The 19288-nt window shown below is 47.5% G+C and overlaps 2 protein-coding genes across 8 annotated transcripts in view; one reads left to right on the top strand and one right to left on the bottom strand.

Moving 5' to 3' along the window:
* Positions 1-7029: 7029 nt before the first annotated feature.
* The window catches only part of LOC311602432 (melanoma-associated antigen 10-like), a 306883-nt gene continuing 294624 nt past the window's right edge, over positions 7030-19288 (bottom strand). Inside the window, exons 2-8 of one of the 6 annotated variants that reach the window (XM_084790487.1) lie at positions 15811-15886; positions 14009-14099; positions 10595-10708; positions 9629-9817; positions 9344-9433; positions 9146-9218; positions 7030-8441 (exon numbers count right to left, since the gene is read on the bottom strand). In XM_084790487.1, coding sequence (XP_084646613.1) covers positions 7387-8376 — 990 coding nt within the window. In that variant the 5' untranslated portion in view covers positions 8377-8441; positions 9146-9218; positions 9344-9433; ... (2 more) ...; positions 14009-14099; positions 15811-15886 and the 3' untranslated portion in view covers positions 7030-7386. Of the gene's footprint in view, positions 8442-9145; positions 9219-9343; positions 9434-9628; positions 9818-10594; positions 10709-14008; positions 14100-15450; positions 15541-15810; positions 15971-16435; positions 16535-19288 lie in introns of those variants that run through there. The other 5 variants (XM_084790489.1, XM_084790490.1, XM_084790486.1 and 2 more) reach the window with 5 other exon arrangements.
* Positions 16554-19288, top strand: part of LOC311602433 (melanoma-associated antigen 10-like) — a 306945-nt gene continuing 304210 nt past the window's right edge. For both annotated transcript variants that reach the window (XR_014780743.1, XM_084790492.1), the window contains exon 1: positions 16554-16580. The gene's annotated coding sequence lies outside the window, so the exon portion shown is untranslated. The remainder of the gene's footprint in view (positions 16581-19288) is intronic.

Below are 19288 nucleotides of genomic sequence, written 5' to 3'. Positions count from 1 at the left end.
AGTACATCCATCATATAGGTAGGAAGAATTTGTGAAGGAGGTTGAGTGCCTGAGTGGCTTCTGGTCCACTCATCCAACAGGCTTGCCCACAGAGACTTCATAACAGAAATGATGCTTAGAATTCTCAGTCCTAGCCTTGTACCCTGTACTTGCTTCATTTCTTCCTCTATATCTTTCCCATTGTACTAGACTCTGGACCCACGGCGGAGTGGCAGGGAGTCTGGGGATTCCCTAGATGGCTTCTGCCACATGGTTTCATTTTAGAGCCTTGAAATGCTCTTCACTCACTGAAGTCTTCCTCTCTTGAGGAGAACTGCTACTTAGTATTGGCCTGAAAGTGTTAACTAAGGATTTTGGGGAAGAGCTCAGGCGCTGCCCCTCCTAGAAGGGTTGGGTGGCTCTGGCTCTGCTCCCAGAAGTCTTGGCAGTAACTCCTTGAGAACTTCTTGATAAAGTTAAAACAATTATTGGTTCAAGGTGAGGGAAGGCTTATAGTTATCTTCTTTCTTGTTCGTGAAATTGTCTCCCTTGACTGATTCCCAGAATGTGTTTAGTCCAATAGGTATAAGAACCAAGTTTGTTATTGGTAATATTAATGAATAACTAATGTTACACGCCAAGCCGGAATATGCTACTTTAGAATAGTATAAAAGCTGTACTTAAGAAATAAACTGTTGCTATTTGCCACCGGAGCAATAGTTCGCCCGTTTATTAAGGCTACTTGCCACCAGAGCTGGTCTCTGTCACGTTCTTTTCTCTTACTTAGGCTCTTGGATATTGTTTTTACAGAATATATATTACTCAAAAATGTCACTCAAAAAAGCAGATGTTCTATTAAGATTTCAGGATTGAAATTCTCCTGTAAGTTTATGATAATATAAAGTAACCAATAATTTCTGAGTACAATTTTGGCAATATTTATTTAAAAACATACTTTTAATTTAGCCCAATGTCCATGTTATCTTCTTATTATAACGGATGTATATTTACACAATAATTCATGTTACTAGTGTGCATATAAGTTCTAATAATCAAGTGGAAAGTGGTGAACAACCTCTTTGTCTACTTGAGTGAGATGGTTTGACTAATTATAGCCCATGGATCTTTTTCTCCTACTGAGTTTTCTCATCTGGCTTTAATAGGACAGGAGGTACCTAGTCATACTGCAAGTTGATACACCATGCCTGGTTGATCTCTATTGGTGTCTTGACCTATTCTGAAGAAAAACTGAGGAGGAATGGATGGAGGTGAGGAAGAGAGGAGATGGGGAGAGGGACTTAGAGGAGAGAAGGGAGGGGAAACTGTGGCCTGGATATAAAAATTAAATAAATAAAAACTAGACATACACATTAAAAAATCATGGAACATTAATGCTTTTGAATTTCAGAATATGGAGACAAAACTGAAATAGACATACCAATGCTATTATAAGAAGAAGTGCAACTTTTACAGTTTTGTAATGCAACAATACTGCCTCCTGTCACTATTTTTGAGACAAGACTTGCCTTGACTTTTTATGAGTTCTGTAGCAGATGCTTTTCAATTTTTTACATCTTTTTATTTTTTATCTTTTGGAATAGGATCGCATACATCCAAGACCATGAGGCTCAGGCTAGCCTAGAACTTCTGACCCTTCTTGTACTTCCCAATAGTTGGAATTACAGGCATTCACTACCATGCCCAGAGTTAAGCAGACACTTTCAAGTCCTATATTATCCACCTCATTTGAAGGTATCATGTGAAAGCTAACAGGAACTGCCCAGCTTTTTCGGTCAATAGCAGTTTTCCTTACTGCCCTCTGCAGTATCACCCATCCTATGGGAGACTGAGAATTTTCTCCTCAGATGATTACTCACCTGTGAGTCTCACTATGTGCCACATAACCCTTCTTACTGGAACACCTGAACAGGTGCGTTAGTCACACTGACAGCCAGTTACTTCCCATGGCGCAGGCTCCAGGCAGGGCACAATGAAAGCATTGATGAAGCATGGTTTCTCTTCAAATTGGAGTCCGCATGTCTACTAGGGAAATTTTTTTTACCTCCAAAGAAAATAGTAGGGTTTTTAGGAAATGAGGTTGAGTAGATGGTTGCTGCACATCTTTCACTTGAGGGGACAATAGGGCCTGATCACACAAAGAGGCACATCCGTCTGCTTATATACCCAGTTCCCAGCTGCAAGTACGAAACTCAGTCAAACTCTATTGTAGCCATAGACTACTTCCTGATCAATGAGATGCAGAATGGATAGGCTTCTGGGTAGAAATGGCCAGATATATGAAATCAGTCTGGACCAAGTTTAGAGAGTATGTCCTTTACGAGGAGCCATGGCTTTCCAATGGGATGAGAGTAAGTTGTTGGAGAGTCAGGAGACTTCTGCAGGGAGAAACATTATTCAGTGTCCCAAGGAGGGTAGAATATCCTTTCTAGACACCATACACAGCAAAGACAGACAAAATCACAGTGTATAGAGTTGGAAAGACAGGCAAAGAGGCATGAACAGGAGATGGGATGCTCTATCTTTCAACAGTACCTTTACTCTGTTGGAAGTGTGCCTTGGCTCACGAAGGATGCATGCCATCCATTTCTCATCTTGAAAATCCTAAATATAGCTCTAATTCCTTGAGGTTGATGAAGAAATATTAGTTGGCCAGATGAGGTAATCCCAATATTTAGGAGACAGAGGCAGGCAGATCTTTGTGAGTTCTAGGCCAGTCTGTTCTACAAATGGAGTCCAGGACAGCCAAAGCTACACATAGCAACCATGTCCAAAAAAATAGTATTAAACGGTGGACATTTTGTAGTAACCTTTTGCCAGTTCCTTTGCAAAGTTTCTAGTGTCTGTGTTCCTCATGTGTCAGGCAATTTCCTACCCCGAGGTGCTGAGAGGAAAGGCCTGCATCTCCCAGGCTAGGATACAGTAGTGTCCATCTCTTAGCAGACAAGCAGTAGTTTGAGGTGTGCTTATACAGGGCTAAGGGATGCTTGGCTGTGACCCTTGGCTGCTGCTCAGAAACTTTCCGGAAACATCTGCAGAGGGCAGGGACCCAGGAGAATGAAATCTCCTGCTTCCAGATACCTGACCAGTGTGAGGAGATACCACCAAGTCAGTAGCTATAGCCTTCTGCAGCCAGTATGCTGTGGGCATAAAACTGTGGCCGCTGTCCATGGAAGGGCAAGGCTGACCCAAGGGTGTGGAAGCCTGGGCCTCTGGATTAGTGCCTAGGGTAAGCTAGCATAGCATGCAGACTCTGGTCTCAACTTTAAGATGTTTATTCAGCACCACAAGATTTGTTTTATTGCAGTAAGAGATGAAACTGGCCCATTTTCAGAAAAATGATGACTTTTTCGCAGTCTTTAGTGGCCCGTGAGTTCATGAACTTGTTTTGTTTTTGAGCATTGCAGATTAAACACATGTTTCCTGAGTAGCTCTTCTCCTCCTCCACTGCCTCCCCTTCCTCCTCTTCCTCTCATTCGTCCTCTTCCTCCTCAGCTGATTCTCTTAGGGAGATGGTTGAGAGGTCAGCTTTCATGGTACAATGGCAAGTGTTCTACATAGACATCACATACCTGAGGTGTGCTGAGGAGCTACCTGTTGCAGGCACGGCCCCTTCCATCTTACCAGTAGCCAATGGAGAAACTGTCCTATGATCAGATGTGCCCTCTCTACTCAGGCCACTTGTCTCCTGAGGTGGACAGTTGTCAGGGGCACTTACAGGGATGTTGCTCTTTTTCAGTGTACTAGAAGGCCCTGGGGAAAGGTTGTCTGCAGGTATCTGTTTGTTGGGAACGCCCTATTGGGACTTCATGCCATCTTTCTTGGCCTTATGTAACTTAGGGGAGTGGCTGGTAGGTAAAAGCCTCATCCGTTTTTGGATGTGGCCCTGCACTTGCGAATGGAGATTGTGCCACGCTCACCACAGCCACATTAGTAGATTTGCTCCCCACAGTATTCCCCAGGAGCTCTGGCTTATCCCTCTGGAAGTTGAAGTAGCCATAGATCTAAAACAAAATGGATTAGGCTAGCCAATTTGAAACGCAGCTATAGTGACCACACCACATTCTACTGGTCTTTTTTTGTGATGCAGAAAATGACAGAAGTGGCTGGCAAAAGGTGTGCTGTGCTGTGGCACCCACATGTGTAAGGTGGTGACACATGTATGTGACGCAAACTGGCTTACACTTTTATTTCACTGTTAATCATTAAAGGAGGCAAGGAAAGGAAAGGCAGGAACTCCAACAGATCAGGAACCTGGAGGAAGGAGCTGATGCAGAGGCTACAGAAGAGTGTAGCTTTCTGGCTTGCCCCCTCTGGCTTTCTTAGCCTGCTTTCTCCTAGAACCCAGGACCACCACCACCCACAATTGATTTCCCCTACTCCACTAATCACTGATTAAGAAAATGCCCTACAGGTGTGCCTATATCCCAATCTTATGGAGGCTTTTTCTTTATTAAGGTTCCCTCCTCTCAGATGACTTAGCTTGTATCAAGTTGACATAAAACCAGCCATCACAGTCGGCTTCCTCAAACCACCATTGTCTCAGTTCCCACCTCTCTTTCAAAGTCTTCTGATAAGTTACAAATCTGTCCCAGAGACAAACTCCTTTTTTTGCCAACAAAACAGTCTCCCACTATCAGGGTTAATAAACATGGAACCAACAAATTATCCACCCAGTCAGTGTGTATTCCTAGCTGTCTGGGAAGATAGAATGCATAGACTCCTAGGTGTCTAAATCTCAGCCCAATATGAGTATCTCAGACAATCGTGTACTGCACTCAGGGGAAAAGGGAAAGCTGTGGGAGGGGCAGGAGACTCCTGCAGGAACCTGCAATGCTCAGTGTTGCAGGAAGGACAGGGCAACCTTTCTAGTTTCTAGAGACAAGAATAAAATCAGAAGAGATAGATGGATGGATACAAGAGACATGACCTAGGAAAGAAGCAGTAATTAAGGGAAGTATTGAGACTTGGACAGAAACACCCACAAGTGGACACAGACAGTTCCCAAATTATGATTGATTCATGCGGTAACCTTTTTAAAATATTTATTATTTTTATTTCAAGTAACACACTTTGAAAAAATGTTAAATACTAAGTTTAGTTCTTGATAAATTCCACATTGTTTTCTGTGCACTTATTATTCAGTACGTAAATCACAGCTTAGCATACTTCTGGAAGCTTGGAGAAACAATTTGAAGTTGAATCTTACTCCAAAATTTATTTGCTATTTCTGTAAACTAACATTTTTAACATTTAAAATGGATTCTTATCTCATACAACACATCCTGAGCACAGTTTTCTCTCCCTACACTCCTCACAGCTCCACACACACCTCCCTTCTCTCCCAGTTCCCCTCCCTGCCCATTTTCTCTTCAGAAAAGAGCCGGCCTCCAAGAGACAACAAGAAAACAGGGTATCAAGGCTGGACAAGGGGAACCAATAGGAGGAAAAAGTCTCAAGAGGAGGCAAAATGAGTCAGAGACACACCCTCTCCCACTGTTAGAAGTCCTGCAAAAGCACCAAGCTACCCTCTTGGTATGTATGTGGAGAATCTGGTGCAGACCCCATGCTTGCTGCTTCAGTCTCTGCGAAGCCTGCTTAGTTGATTTGATGGGTCATATTCTGATGGTGTCTTTCATCCTCTCTGACTTCTATAATCATCTCCCCCCCATCTTCCAGGGGGTCTCCAGAGTTTTTAGGGAAGGGGCCCAAATAGAGACTTTGGGGCTGGCTGTGGGTCTCTACATACCCTCTCATACGCAAGCAGAGAAAGCCTCTTTGATGATGATGATGATGGTGACAGCAAAAGGCAACAATCTATGAGTATACCAGACTATCATTAGGAATCATTTCATTGACTTGTTTTTAGCCCAGTAGTGTTTGGTTCTACCCTAGGTCTTTGGGCTATCCAATCTCCAGTTGCTGAACATCCAGGCAATGTAGGGGGTGGGCTCCCTCTCGTGTCATTGAAGGGTTTGTGACTGAGTTCATGTCTAGGTTTCTCTTTCTGTAGCCCGCAGTGTATCTTCCTGCACGAAGACTAGAAAGTGGGAGTGGAGACTCCTTGCACAAGGTCAACCTCTCTACATGAAATGTGCCATGTGATGTCCTTGGCAACGGGACCAAACTATCAGTTTGCTGAAAGCAACTCTCTGTCCTAGCACCAGCCTGGATTGTTTGGGTATCTCCATGGAACTCCAAACCAAAACAACTCAACCAAATGTAACCCAGTCCCACCACTGGAAGCTTTGCCTGGCTACAAGATGGCCACTTCAGACTTCATATCCTCCATTTACTAGGAGTCACCTTCATAGGTTCAAGGACATTTACACTGCACTAGGTTTCTACCCTCTAAAATGCTCCCCAGTTCCAGCTGTCTCTCCCTGTAATCCTTCCCTCCACCCCCTCCTCTTTCTGTCCTCACCTACCCTGACTCCACCTGCAAAATATATTCTGTTTCTCCTGTGACCCCACCCCATGCCCAGAGCCCTCCACTTTACTTAACCCCTCTGGGCCTGTGGATTACAGCTTGATTCTCATTTACTTAACAGCTAATAATCACTTATAAGTGAATGGGTGTTTTGTTTGCTTTTGCACCTCATGTGTTCCTGAACCCCAGGGTCAGACATTGGGATCAGATCCCCTGGATCAGGGCTTATAGACCTTGTGAGCTACCATGTCCACATGACTCTCAAACTGCTTTGGTTTACAGTACTGACACTGGGATGCTTGCCCCAGAACCCTTTTGCAAGCCTCTTATTCTACTGCTTCTGGTCTGAAAGAACCTCTAGCTGTATCGACTGGGCTGTGGATCCTGTCCTTACACTCTGTACAGAAAACCATAGCCCTGGCTTATGCTCTATCTTACTTTTCCATGGTAAGGAGAGATCTGGCTTCTGCCATGCCCCACTGCTAATAAGGAACTCTGCAAAGAATAGGTACTCAGTGAGGGTTTGGGGGTAAGAAGTTCCACTCAAGTTTTTTAGTTTTATTTTTAATTAGTTAACCAGAATGAGAGACTAAACGCTGTAAGACAATCAAACAATAACAATTTTATTCTTGTTCAAATTAATGCCAAGTTCTTTCGCATTGTCCAGGAAATCCCACTTTCAATGTCACTGGTATCTGTGACATGTTACAAATTAGGACTTAAATCATTCTCACTTGTTTTCAAAATAATAAGACTCTCCAACCCCGAATGAACAACAGTGCATGTATTACTAAAGACTTAAAACTAGTGGATCTTCAAGTAAGAGTGTTAACATTTTGGCATATCAAGAATCCAAGTCACATCAACAGAATATTAAAACTACAATGGTTTGCAGCTCCTCCCACCAGCTCTCAAATGATGGCTTGGTACCTGGATGACTGACTCTGCCTGACCTGACATTAGATGGACCCTGCCTGTGCACGAGAGCGTGAGCGGGTCAGAGCCAGACGTGCCATCTGCCCGGCGATCCAGGCCTTGGTCCTCTCTATCTCCTCTCTCAAAGCCTCTGCGTATTTCTCAGCGTATTCTCTGGGATCAGTCAGAGCTATGCTGCCAAAAAACCCCAAGACTTTCAACTTGGTGGTTTCAATGCAGGCCCTTGGGCCCCACAGGAACTCATAGGAAGGAGGATCACTACCAGGCACCTGCAAGTATTCCAGGTAGCCTTCCTGCACAAAATCCCCTAAGATGAGCTTCCTGGGATCCTCACATAGGTAAGGACCACTCCCACTGGGCAACCCTATGTTTTTTAGCGTGTTCCAGATCACCTCCTCACAGACTCGGTTTCCCCGCATGAAAATGATACCCAGTATAACTATCAGGAGGCCTGTCTTGGGCATGCCCACGACAGGAGTGAGCATCCCATCATAGGTGAGCCCCAGGGCAATGGCAAGGGCATAGGTATGGACAGCAGGGTCCACTTCTATCATGTCAATGCCAAAGACCAGCTTTAAGCACTCAGAGGCCTTACTAAAGATCAGAAGGTAGTAGTCCTCATACTCCCTGCCAATAGCTTCCAGCATCTCCCCCTTGCTAGTGAGCTCCTTCATTTCATATTTGGAAATCAGAAAGTGCACCAAGTCATACGCTTTTATGTTCAGTGCACTGTGCAACATTGACAGTGGGTTTCGCATGTCTTGTACTTGCTCCATGGAAGCCTCATCAGATGGGAGCCCAGGAATGGAAGCCATTTCCACTTCCACAGAGGGAGAGGAGGCTCTCTGAGGACTCTGGGGAGAACCTGGTATTCCACCACTATACACCTCCTCTGAGATGGTGACTTCCTTCTCCCCTGCTGCAGCCATGGTGGCCTGGGCACTGTCTAATTCCCACTGGGCCTGAGGACTGTCTGGGAGGTTGGAGTGATGAGTATCCTGGGGATCATCCATTGTGACTTTCCTTGGTAACAGCAGGCAGGAGAGTGTCCCAGTCACAGCAATGAGGATGCACAGGCCTGGTGAGGAAAGAGAGAGGGTGAGTAGACTCTACTGGCATCCACTCTCTCACAGTCCTCAAAAAGTCCTGTTATTTGATTTCTGTTAAGTGATGCTCTAGGGTTACAAGGAGTCTTAGCAGCCCTAGAACCGTAAAAGGCCCAAAGAGAAAGTGATCCAGCTATTTGGGGTACAGCCAAGTCACAGAGCTCGAGCCATCGGAACTGCCATCAAATTATTTGGGACCAGAAAGTGTGGAATGTCTATAATCCAGGCTGTTGGTACCCTTGATATACACTTCCACTATGTACCTCCCTGAAAATTCTGAGGCTACATGGCCTTGCCCTTGTATACGACCTGAAGACAGTCTCAGGCCAAGACTTTCATCTCCCATCCCCACCTGGAGTTATTGACAACATTCCAAAGCTGCAAACTGCTAGTTGGAAACTGAGCTTTACACTAGGAAGGGAAAGGTGGACGGTGGGGAATAACCTACTTAACTTCAACGGTGCCTTCTATGCTCACTCTGGGCGCCCAGGTTTCCCTCTCAAGGGCTGGACAGCACCCTTCTGCTGGCCCATAGGGGACTCTTGGGTAGTCACCTCTCTGACATAGCATAGAGGGGATTGAGAGCGCTTCATATCTGTTCAGTTTCAATTGCAAGAGGTGGCTTGATTCAGTGTTTTCCACGTGTCCTGGAATGAGTGACTTGCCTGACACTCACCTTGGTAAACGGCAGGGACTAAACAGTGTCCTCTGATGGTCTGAGGCTAGTTTCTCTAAGCCAGAGCCTATTTCTGAGAGACAAAGGGAAGAGGACATGAAGTGAGAGGATTCATCTCTGCTCCCTGGGTTCTCACACAGCTGAGAGGAGGGCAGGTCGTCTCATGTGTTTAAGGGGTGGGACCCCTTTAGTCCTCACCTTGAGTCCCCGCACTCCTGAGATCTTCGCTCTGATGACTCCAGTCAAACTCCCCTTTATCAGGTCTTTCAGCTCCCTGAAACCACTGATCTGCAACCAAGACAGGGTCCTCGGACTGACAGACAGCCTTACCCAGGACTGTGGGGATCAGGCATGTAAGGAGTGTTTGTGGGGCCCACGACAGGGATTTCCTTCACTCATCCACTGGTGGTCCTTACCTGGACCATACATGGTCCTGGGAACTCCGTTTTTAACTAGGGTCCACACTCTGGTCAAGTTCCTTACCTCCTTGATATCCGAGCTAGTGCCGTGTCCCTTCACATCTGCGTGGATTGTGCTGCTGGGCTCATCTCTGTTGAGGTCGAGATTTCCTAAGTCTACCTGAGGGTCACTCATCGGACTTGTCCTTCCTGACATCTCTCCTTATGTCCAGATGACACAATACACCTCACCCTGCCAAAGGCTCCCACCATCCTGCCCAAGGGAGAGAAGTCAGCATGCCCCTTGGTGTTCCCCCGTGTTGTCCTCAGAACACGGCCAGGCTGTACAGCCCTTCTTTCTGTGCTGTGGGCACATAGGGCCTGCCGAAGTCCACATCTGGGATGTGGCTGATCCTGTGACTCCTCCATCTGTTCTCAAGCGGTTCCCTCTCCTGACCTGAAATCACCCCTAGGACAAAGTCATCACCCCTCAAAGAAGCCCAAGCACAAATGATGAAGCATACAGGGGAGACAGACATAGAACCCACATAATCAGGGCTCTACTGGCAACATTAGTGGGGAAGGCTAGCTATTATATCTCTTCTTTGGGGAGGGGCTAAGCTTTTTCACATCTTTAGTTGTCACTATGGTAACTCACTTAGATTGCTTACAAATGCTGAGAACCTCCAAAGGCAACCTTGATCTGCCTCCTCTGCTGCTCTGATAATATCCTTCACTGGATAGGCTCACCTTCTTTGGAGAGAAGACAGACATGATATACAACATGCCTCTATACCTGTGGGTGGGGCTTCATAAGGCTTACCAGAGCAGGACAGACAGCAATGGCAATGCTGGAATATGTACGGACTGACTGAGTATATGGGGTGTCCTATCCTCAGCCAATCCTTGGAATTTTACCTTGACTGTTATTGTATCCAAGCACCTCTTTTGTCCCTGGACCTAAGAGAAAGCCTCTGACCTTGGATCTACTAGGGTGGAAGCAGGCCACTCCCCTGACCAGGTAAGCCGCATGTAGTGCAGGACTACTTACCAATGTACAGATGAGTGATCTAATGTAGCAGCTCCTCGACTTGCCCTCAGAGTCTTACTATATGGAGCCTGGGCTCACTTCATGGTGCCTGGGCATTCTCCACTCCAACTACATCTGAAAAATTATCCAAATCAGAGTCCCTTTGGGGGATGGAGGCTTATTCCTACCAGCACACACCACCCCATTTCATGCAGAATGGACAACAGAGGAGTATAGATTTGGGGTTCCTCACCATAAAGTCTCACCCTGATTCCAAGAGTACCTGGAGAGGACATGCAGAGCACAATCTTCTTTTAAAACTATTTTATTATCTCTTAGATAAATCTGTACATTGCATTTTAATCATATGCAACCCTTCCGCTAAATCTTCAAAGTTCCAGTTCCTTCTATACACACTAATGTTTGTAGCCCTATTTTTTTTAACCCATTGAGACCAGTTTGTAATGGAATGGAATGGAATATTCTTTGGAGTGTGGGCATCCATTGAAGCATGATAAATTAGACCAGGGCGTGCACTCTTAAAGAAAATGGTCTCTGTTCCAGGGGCTATCAGTTACCAAAATCTCCTCATCCGGGGGTGGGTCTTATACTGCCTACATGATGCTGGGATGTTGTCTAACTTGAAGCTCATTCTTCTTGATTTGGCTCATTTCATTCACTTGGGACAAAATGGGCAGGGTTGAGTGATTTGGGGTGCCTCCATCTGGATCAGAGCTTCAGAAGGCACACCAAATTCTCACCCTGGCCTCCCACACTTACCAGCTGATCCCTTTTGTTTATTTGACTCCCAGAATACTTTTGTAAAAATTCATGTGTATTAATGTTTTGACTGCATGTGTATTTTATGTGAAACACATCGCCTGGAATGGAATTGTGGACCAGCATGTGGGGACTTAGAATTGAACCTGCAGGACCAGCAAGTGCTTTTAACCACAGAGACCTCTCTCTATACACTGACTTTCAGATTTTAACAGGCATAAAGCAGAAAAGGCTAATACCTATAAATTGCCTCTCCTCATGCTGCAGATGGGTACAATAGGCATAAAGCTGAATGCTTTGGAGCCTTCTACAATCCATCCTCACCTCTCACCCTGACTCAAAGCAATCAAGCCCCCACCCCTAGGAAATACCAACTTGTACATTTCTATTTTTCCCTAGAAAGACCCTCATTTATTGAGTCTGCATTATCTGGGGACCATGTATGCAGGAGACTCTGTAAGCCATCCTGAACTCCCTTAGCTCTAAAAGTAAGGAAGCCTTGAAATTCCAGAAAGAAAAAGTTTTATGCCCTGCAAGTCTCTGTATGTAGACATAAGGGTGAGACAGGGGAACAGTGCTAAGAGTAAGGGCTCCTATTTATCGTAGCTCAGTGAAAAGGCTGCAGCTGAGTACATGGGGAATGTCTATATGGAGGAGAGCATCTGCAGTCCTGCATCAGCTCACACATGAGTCACAAAGTGATCATGGCTTCCCTCACGCAACGAGCAGCCTCGGAAAATGGCATCCATACAGTCCCCACAGGATGACAGTGGGGCTTGGCAAGGGGCTGATTCCTATTAGAGCTCACAGCTTGATGCCCAGTTGACAACAGAGGCAAAGCTGTTTTACCTGAGGACCCTCTATTGTGAAAGGGGCTGTGTATTCTACTCTGAGCTCTCTCTTGAACCCTGAAAGCTCGGTAGGGGTATTGCCCCTCCAGGAAATTGAAAAATGGCTCAAAGTTCATCCCTGAGCACCTGGATGCGGATGTGGAAGTATGGGAGGGCCTCATTCCCTCCAGTGAGAACTGAGACCTTCTCTCACCTCCAGCAATGGCACTAAATGCATCTGAGTCCCCCAAGTTACCCCTTGGTAACTCCTACAAACCAACCCGGTTTTGCTGCAAGACTCTAAAAAGAATACGCTGCTGCTTGATTATCTGACCCTGTCTATATGGGGTTTCTATCATCAGGCACCAAATCCCAGCTTTGATCTGGTCTTATAGATCCCCTCCTCTTCGGGGATCTACTTAAGGGCTCCGTGCCAGGACAGGGATGGAAACACGCTCATTCCTCCAAGTGGATCTGATGAATTATCATTTGGATACCCACTAGGTCAGTGTTTCTTAACCTTCATAACGTTGAAACCCACAATGTTAATACTGTTCCTCATGTTGTGGTGACTTCCAACCATGAAATTATTTTTCTTGCTACTCCATAACTATAGTTTTGCTACTGTTACCAATCATAATATAAATATCTGATACACAGGATATCTGATATTTGACCCTGCCCCCCCTAAAGGGGCAGGAAGCCAGGCTGAGAACCATTGCTCTTGATAGAGTGGGGCCTTGGCAGTCCACCCTCTGGCTACACAGCGTGAATGCGAAGCCACCACCCAGGCTAACAGGACCTAGATAAATTACTTCTTGTTCACAGCGACTGACTACATAAAGGTCTGATTCCTGCAACTGGGCCCCTGTTTGGTGTAGCAATATGACCATAGGGCACAGTTAAAATACTCTGGGACACTTCCAGACTGGGAGTTCCCTAATCCACTCTCAGGTCTGACTTCCTCCCTGGAGGTGATGAAAAGCTTTCTGGGAACTTCCTAAAATGACTCCTGTTCATAGTCCCCAAAGTTGGACCCACTTGATGTAAAATTGCACTATTTTTCGACCATATATGCTGAAAGAGACTTTTCTGCCCCTCCCCTCCCCCGAATCTTAATCGCTCACCTAGACTCAGAAAGTATGGTGTGGCCTTCTCTGAATCTCAAAAATGGTGCTTAGTCCTGGAAGTGCCCATATGCAGATGCAGAAGCTTGCATACAGGCTCATCCCTGGAAGTCTGCCCAGATTTGGTTCAAGATTCTCAAAATGATACAAGGTAGCTAGGGTATCTTGGCTTAACCATCTAGGAACCAGCTTTTTAAAATTATTTTCCTTTTCTACCTTACATGTATATTATTACACACATATACAATAAACTACACACAGCAAGAAGAACCACAAAACAATCAGGAATTACAAAAATGTTACATTCATGGTGTTTCGTCTATTTGAATTTGGCAACCTTGACGACAACATCTTTCCTATCTTGGGGCATCTAAAATTCTGAATGGAAATCAATCTCTGTCTCATCTCATCATTATCAACTTAAAATGTCTATCTAGACCTAAAAACATCTTAACCCCTAAGCAACTAAGCTTCATCGTAAAACTAAACTATCTGGTCTTCCACCCCATCAGAGACTTGAGAAAGCACTCTCAGCTCCTATCTGTATTTAAAAATGTCCCATGGTCCCTCATTTCAGAGAACCTCTGACACAGTGCCTCCAGTGTGTGTCTCCTCAGCACTCAGGATTTGGAAGGGTGCAGTGGGGCCATTTCCCACAAGTTGGCACTGAGATGTCCTTTAAACTCAAGGATGCTTACAATAAGGCTGAGAGCTCTCCAGGTCCTCAGAAGCAGAAACTTGGGTACAGGCTGGCTCTACCTTGTCAGCTGCCGCCAGGTCAGTGCAGGCCTGTCAAAAGGACAAAAATCTAGTTTAATTGTCTGGGTCTGTCCATCCTGGATCAAGCTTCTATCACCGACTCCCCAGCTTTTGTTCAACTAAAACCGGCAGAATTTCTGGGGAGCAAAATGGTGCATATGTCAGAGTCACTGGAGAGTGAGGGGTAGGGGCTCATTCTGACACGTGGACCCCAGTTTGGTACAGCTCACATTATATACCCTATTGTGTGTGTGCCTGTGTCCCTGTGTGTGTTGGGGGGCGTGGTCTCTGTCCCAAGCCGACCTTTTGCAGGCCACTCTTAGGAGTGACTTCCACCCTTCAAGATATTCCATCTCTCCCTCACGGAAGGCCTGAAAGTGACAACTGAACACAGTCCCCCAAAATCAAGGGGCAAGGGGCTCGTTCCCACAGGTGCACCCCCACTTGGAGCTAGGCTGACTTCAGAGACGAAACTGTCATTTTTGGGGGTCTATCTATCCAAAAGGTTTTGAACTCTGCCCTAAACTTTCACCTCAACTGGCTGCTGCTGCCTCTGCTGCCCTCATTGCTTCTCAAAAGAAATGGTCCCGGGTCCCCGCCCCTTCTGCCTCTCTTCCCGGAATCTCAAGAAATGGCACTGAGTCCCCTCCCCTGCCTCACTGGGAATCTCACAAAATTGCGTCGAGTCTGTTGCTCTGGAATCTCAGGAAATGGCACTGAGTCCCTGCTGCTCAGGGAATCTCACCAAACTGCACCGAGTCCCCGCCCCTTCTGTCTCTCTCCCGGGAACCTTACAAATGGTGCCTAGTCCGAGTCCCTGCTGTTCTTGGCATCTCAAGAAATGGTGCTGTTCTGTAATCTCAGGGAATGACGCTGAGTCCCCACCACACCGGGAATGTCAAGAAATGGCGCTGAGTCCCCGCTGCTCAGGGAATGTCACTGATGCTCTGCCCACACTGCTCCCGGAACATCACAAATGGCACCGAGTCCGAGTCCCTGCCATTCTTGGCACCTCAAGAAATGGTGCTGCTCTGTAATCTCAGGAAATGGCGCTGAGTCCCTGCTGCTCACAGAATCTCACCAAACTGAGCCGAGTCCCCGCCCCTTCTGCCTCTCTCCCGGGAACCTCACAAACAGCGCCGAGTCAGAGTCCCTGCCGTTCTTGGAACCTCAAGAAATGGTGCTACTCTGTAGTCTCAGGAAATGGCGCTGAGTCCCCACCACTCCCAGAATGTCACGAAATGGTGCTGAGTCCCTGCCCACACCGCTCCCAGAACCCCACAAAATGGTGCCAAGGGCCGCCCCCAGAACCTCATGAATTGGCGCGGAGTCTTTGCCCCTCCCTTCCCTCCCGAACCCACCCCCTGTCCGCTCTGGGAACCTCAGTAAATGGCGCTGAGTTCCCGCCCCTGTCCCTCTGGGGATCTCAGGAAATACTGCTGAGTCCTTCGCAACACCCCTCTGGGAACCTCACGAAATGGTGAGGAGTCCCTGCTGCTCTGTGGTCTCAGGAAATGGCGCTGAGTCCCCAACCCTCCCAGAATGTCACGAAATGGCGCTGAGTCCCTGCCCACACTGCTCAGGGAACCTCACAAAATGGTGCCAAGGGCCACCCCCAGAACCTCATGAATTGGCGTGGAGTTTCTGCCCCTCCCTTCCCTCCCGAACCCACCCCCTGTTTGCTCTGGGAACCTCAGTAAATGGCGCCGAGTCCCCGCCCCTGCCCCTCTGGGGATCTCACGAAATGCCGCTGAGTCCTTCCCAACACCGCTCTGGGAACCTCACGAAATGGTGAGGAGTCCCTGCTGCTCTGTAGTCTCAGGAAATGGCACTGAGCCCTGTCGCTCCGGGAAGGTCACGAAATGGCGCCGAGTCCCTCCCCACACGGCTCCCGGAACCTCACAAAATGGCGCCAAGGGCCGCCCCCAGAACCTCATGAATTGGCGCGGAGTCTCTGCCCCTCCCTTCCCTCCCGAACCCCACCCCATGTCCGCTCTGGGAACCTCAGGAAATGGCGCCGAGTCCCCGCCCCTGCCCCTCTGGGGATCTCACAAAATGCCGCCGAGTCCTTCCCAACACCCCTTTGGGAACCTCACGAAATGGTGAGGAGTCCCTGCTGCTCTGTAGTCTCAGGAAATGGCGCTGAGCCCTGTCGCTCCGGGAATCTCAGGAAATGGCGCTGAGTCCCTGCCCACACTGCTCCGGGAACCTCACAAAATGGCACCAAGGGCCGCCCCCAGAACCTCATGAATTGGCGCGGAGTCTCTGCCCCTCCCTTCCCTCCCGAACCCACCCCCTGTCCGCTCTGGGAACCTCAGGAAATGGCGCCGACTACCCCCCCGCCCCGGCCCCTCTGGGGAGCTCACGAAATGCCGCCGAGTCCTTCCCAACACCGCTCTGGGAACCTCAGGAAATGGTGAGGAGTCCCTGCTGCTCCGGCAATCTCAGGAAATGGCGTCGAGGCCCCGCCCCTTCTGCCTCCCTTCTGAGAATCTCATGACATGGAGCCCAGTCCCCGCCCCAACGGCTCTGGAAATCTCAAGAAATGGCGCTTAGTCCCTGCCATTGCCCCCCTGGGAACCTCACGAAATGGCGATGAGTCTCTGCTGCTCTATAAAGTCAGGAAATGGTGCTGAGTCCCGGGTGCTCCGGGAATCTTAGGAAATGGCGAGCCGAGTCCCTGCCCCTTCTGTCTCCCTTGCGAGAATCTCATGAAGTGGTGCAGAGGCCCCTCTCCCACTGCCCTGGGAACCTCATGAAAAGTCTATGAGTCCCTGCTGCTCTGTAACCTCAGGAAGTGGTGCTGAGTCCCTTCGGCTCCGGGAATCTCACCAAAAGCACCAAGTCCCCGCCCCTTCTGCCTCCCTTCTGAGAACCTCACGAAATGGCGCTGAGTCCCTGCTGCCGCCGGCTCCCGCCCTCTCCCTTCTGGGTGGGACACTGGGGAGGTGGACTTTCTCACAAATCAGCCCTGTGACGTCTTTAATCGCAGGGAAGCTCACACAACATCTCTGAGGCTGCCATGTCTCCATACATAGACAGCTGGGGCGGAGTCATTCCCACAGGTCAGCACTGGGCTGTCCTCTAAACTCCAGGAACCTCACAGCAGGGCCCCAAGGCAGGCACTCAAGTCCCCAGATATGGAAAGCTGGGTACCGGCTCACTCCAGCGAGTTGGTTCCCATTTGTTGAGGACTCCCCAAAGGACACACATCTAGCTTAACTGTCTTGGCCTGTACGTCCTCAATCCAGGTTCCATAAGTGACTCCCCAGCTTTTATCCAGACTAAAACCGTCAAATGGTCGCTCATTTCTGGGAACCCCTGAAATGGCGTGTTGCCTATGGTCAGAGTCACCAGAGAGTCCCCAGAAATCAAGGGGTAAGGAGCTTATTCCGACATGTGTACCCCACTGCATTCTAGGTAGACCTTGGGGATGAAGCTGCATTCTTTGTGGAGCATTATGTTGGAAAGCAGCTTTTCTAGTCAAACCTAAACTCTTACCTGAACCCTGAAGACTCCATGTGGCAGTCTGTATTTCAGAAACCTCCCGAAATGCCTCAGAGTTCCGCAAGTCCCCCACATGTGGAAGAATGCATTGGGGCTCATTTGTACAAATCAGTGCTGAGGCAGCCTCTAGGCCCCAGATACCTCACAAAAGAGTTCATCGTAGCCCAAGTCCTTCTACGCAGCTAAGAATGCTTGGGTATGGCTTCATTACCACACCTGCACCCCTGTTTGGTGAAGGGCTCTCAAAAGGATACAAGGTAGCGTGATTACCTACTCCCAGCTTCCATCTTGACTAAAAAAAGTCAAAACTTCTGAAGGCATCTGTGCTCAGAATCCATGGACAGTAAGGGGCAAGGGCTCATTTGCAAATAAGAGCCTTCGTTTAGTGGAAGCCGCAGTCCTGGCCTATCCTATAATAGTCTATGCAGATCAGAGCTTTGGCTTTCATAATCCACTCTCAGGTCCTGCTTCACGCTGCAAGCAGGGCAGGCCTTTTTTCATCCCTAAGCATATAAAGCATGCACGGCCTTTGGTTCCTGGGTCCCAGGGGGTAAAAGACTCAAAGGCCAATTCATACGTGTTGGCTGGCTTGGTCCACTGTTTCCCACAGGAGTGTAGGTGTGGTGTTTAGGGACCCTCTGTCCAGAGTGGTACTTCACATGTGAACCTTCATGTTCTGCTTTAACTGTCTCTGCAAACCCTGAAAATTGTTCCATGAAGAAAGTCTACAGAAACGTCATGGGTAAGAAGAGATTCCAATAATCACACCAAGCTTCCATGCTTTTCTTATACATTTAGTGATGGGGACAAGGGGTGCAGCTGCATTCTTTGGGATTCTTCCCTCTGGATTTCAGCTTCCTTGGCTATGAAAATAGGCTCTGTGAATCTTATAAAGTGGCTCCAAGCTCTCCCAAGTCCTTTCAGGTGGATGGAAATGTGTAAGAGTGGCTCATTTATATAAACTGGCTGTAGCACATGTAGACACAGCTGGATGATCTAAGGCACTTCTTTCTAGAGTGGTATTTCTGTACAAACTTAGCTTTACCCTGAAATCTAAATAGGAATCAACATATTTTACACACACACACACACACACACACACACACACATACACACACACACACACACCCTTCTTGGATCTAGCTGATGTACCAGTTGAAAATTTTTATAAGATCAAAATGGTGAATGTGTAAAGTGGATGAAATCCTGAGTGGATGTGTATTGTTTGAGATGGTCACAGTCCTATCAAGAACTCCTCTGCCTCAGACACAGAGACTCATGAGAATAGGTAAATCCTTCCTCTGGGCCAAATACAAGTGTCAGCAGGGCGTGTAAAATGAAGGAACTACAACTTTCTCCTCCCAGAAACTGCTCACCAATGAGATTCCAAGTTGTTGTGTGGTAGTTGGCTCTATTCCATCAAATGGACATGCCCCACTATATCCTAACAAGCTTCACAGCACAAGAACCGAGCAGTTCTTACTCTATTCTTAACCCTCTAAGTTAATTTGACTTCCTCCTAGCTAATATTCCAGAGATAGTTGCACTTTGTAGCCTTTTCCTATTCTAGATTTCAGCTCCAGCTCCTCTCCTCTGATGTTTCTTGGTCCTCTTCCAAGGTGGAATCTCTTATTTCCTCCTCTGACTCCTCCTCTTCTTGCAGGCTGGAAGTCCAGACCTATTCTTTACCCTCCTTGGTGATTGTGATTCAC

This window comes from Acomys minous (assembly GCF_964271855.1).
Source record: "Acomys minous genome assembly, chromosome: 7".
NCBI lineage: Eukaryota > Metazoa > Chordata > Mammalia > Rodentia > Muridae > Acomys > Acomys minous.
Note: the sequence above shows the minus strand (reverse complement) of the source record. Positions and strands in the feature narration are given on the sequence as shown.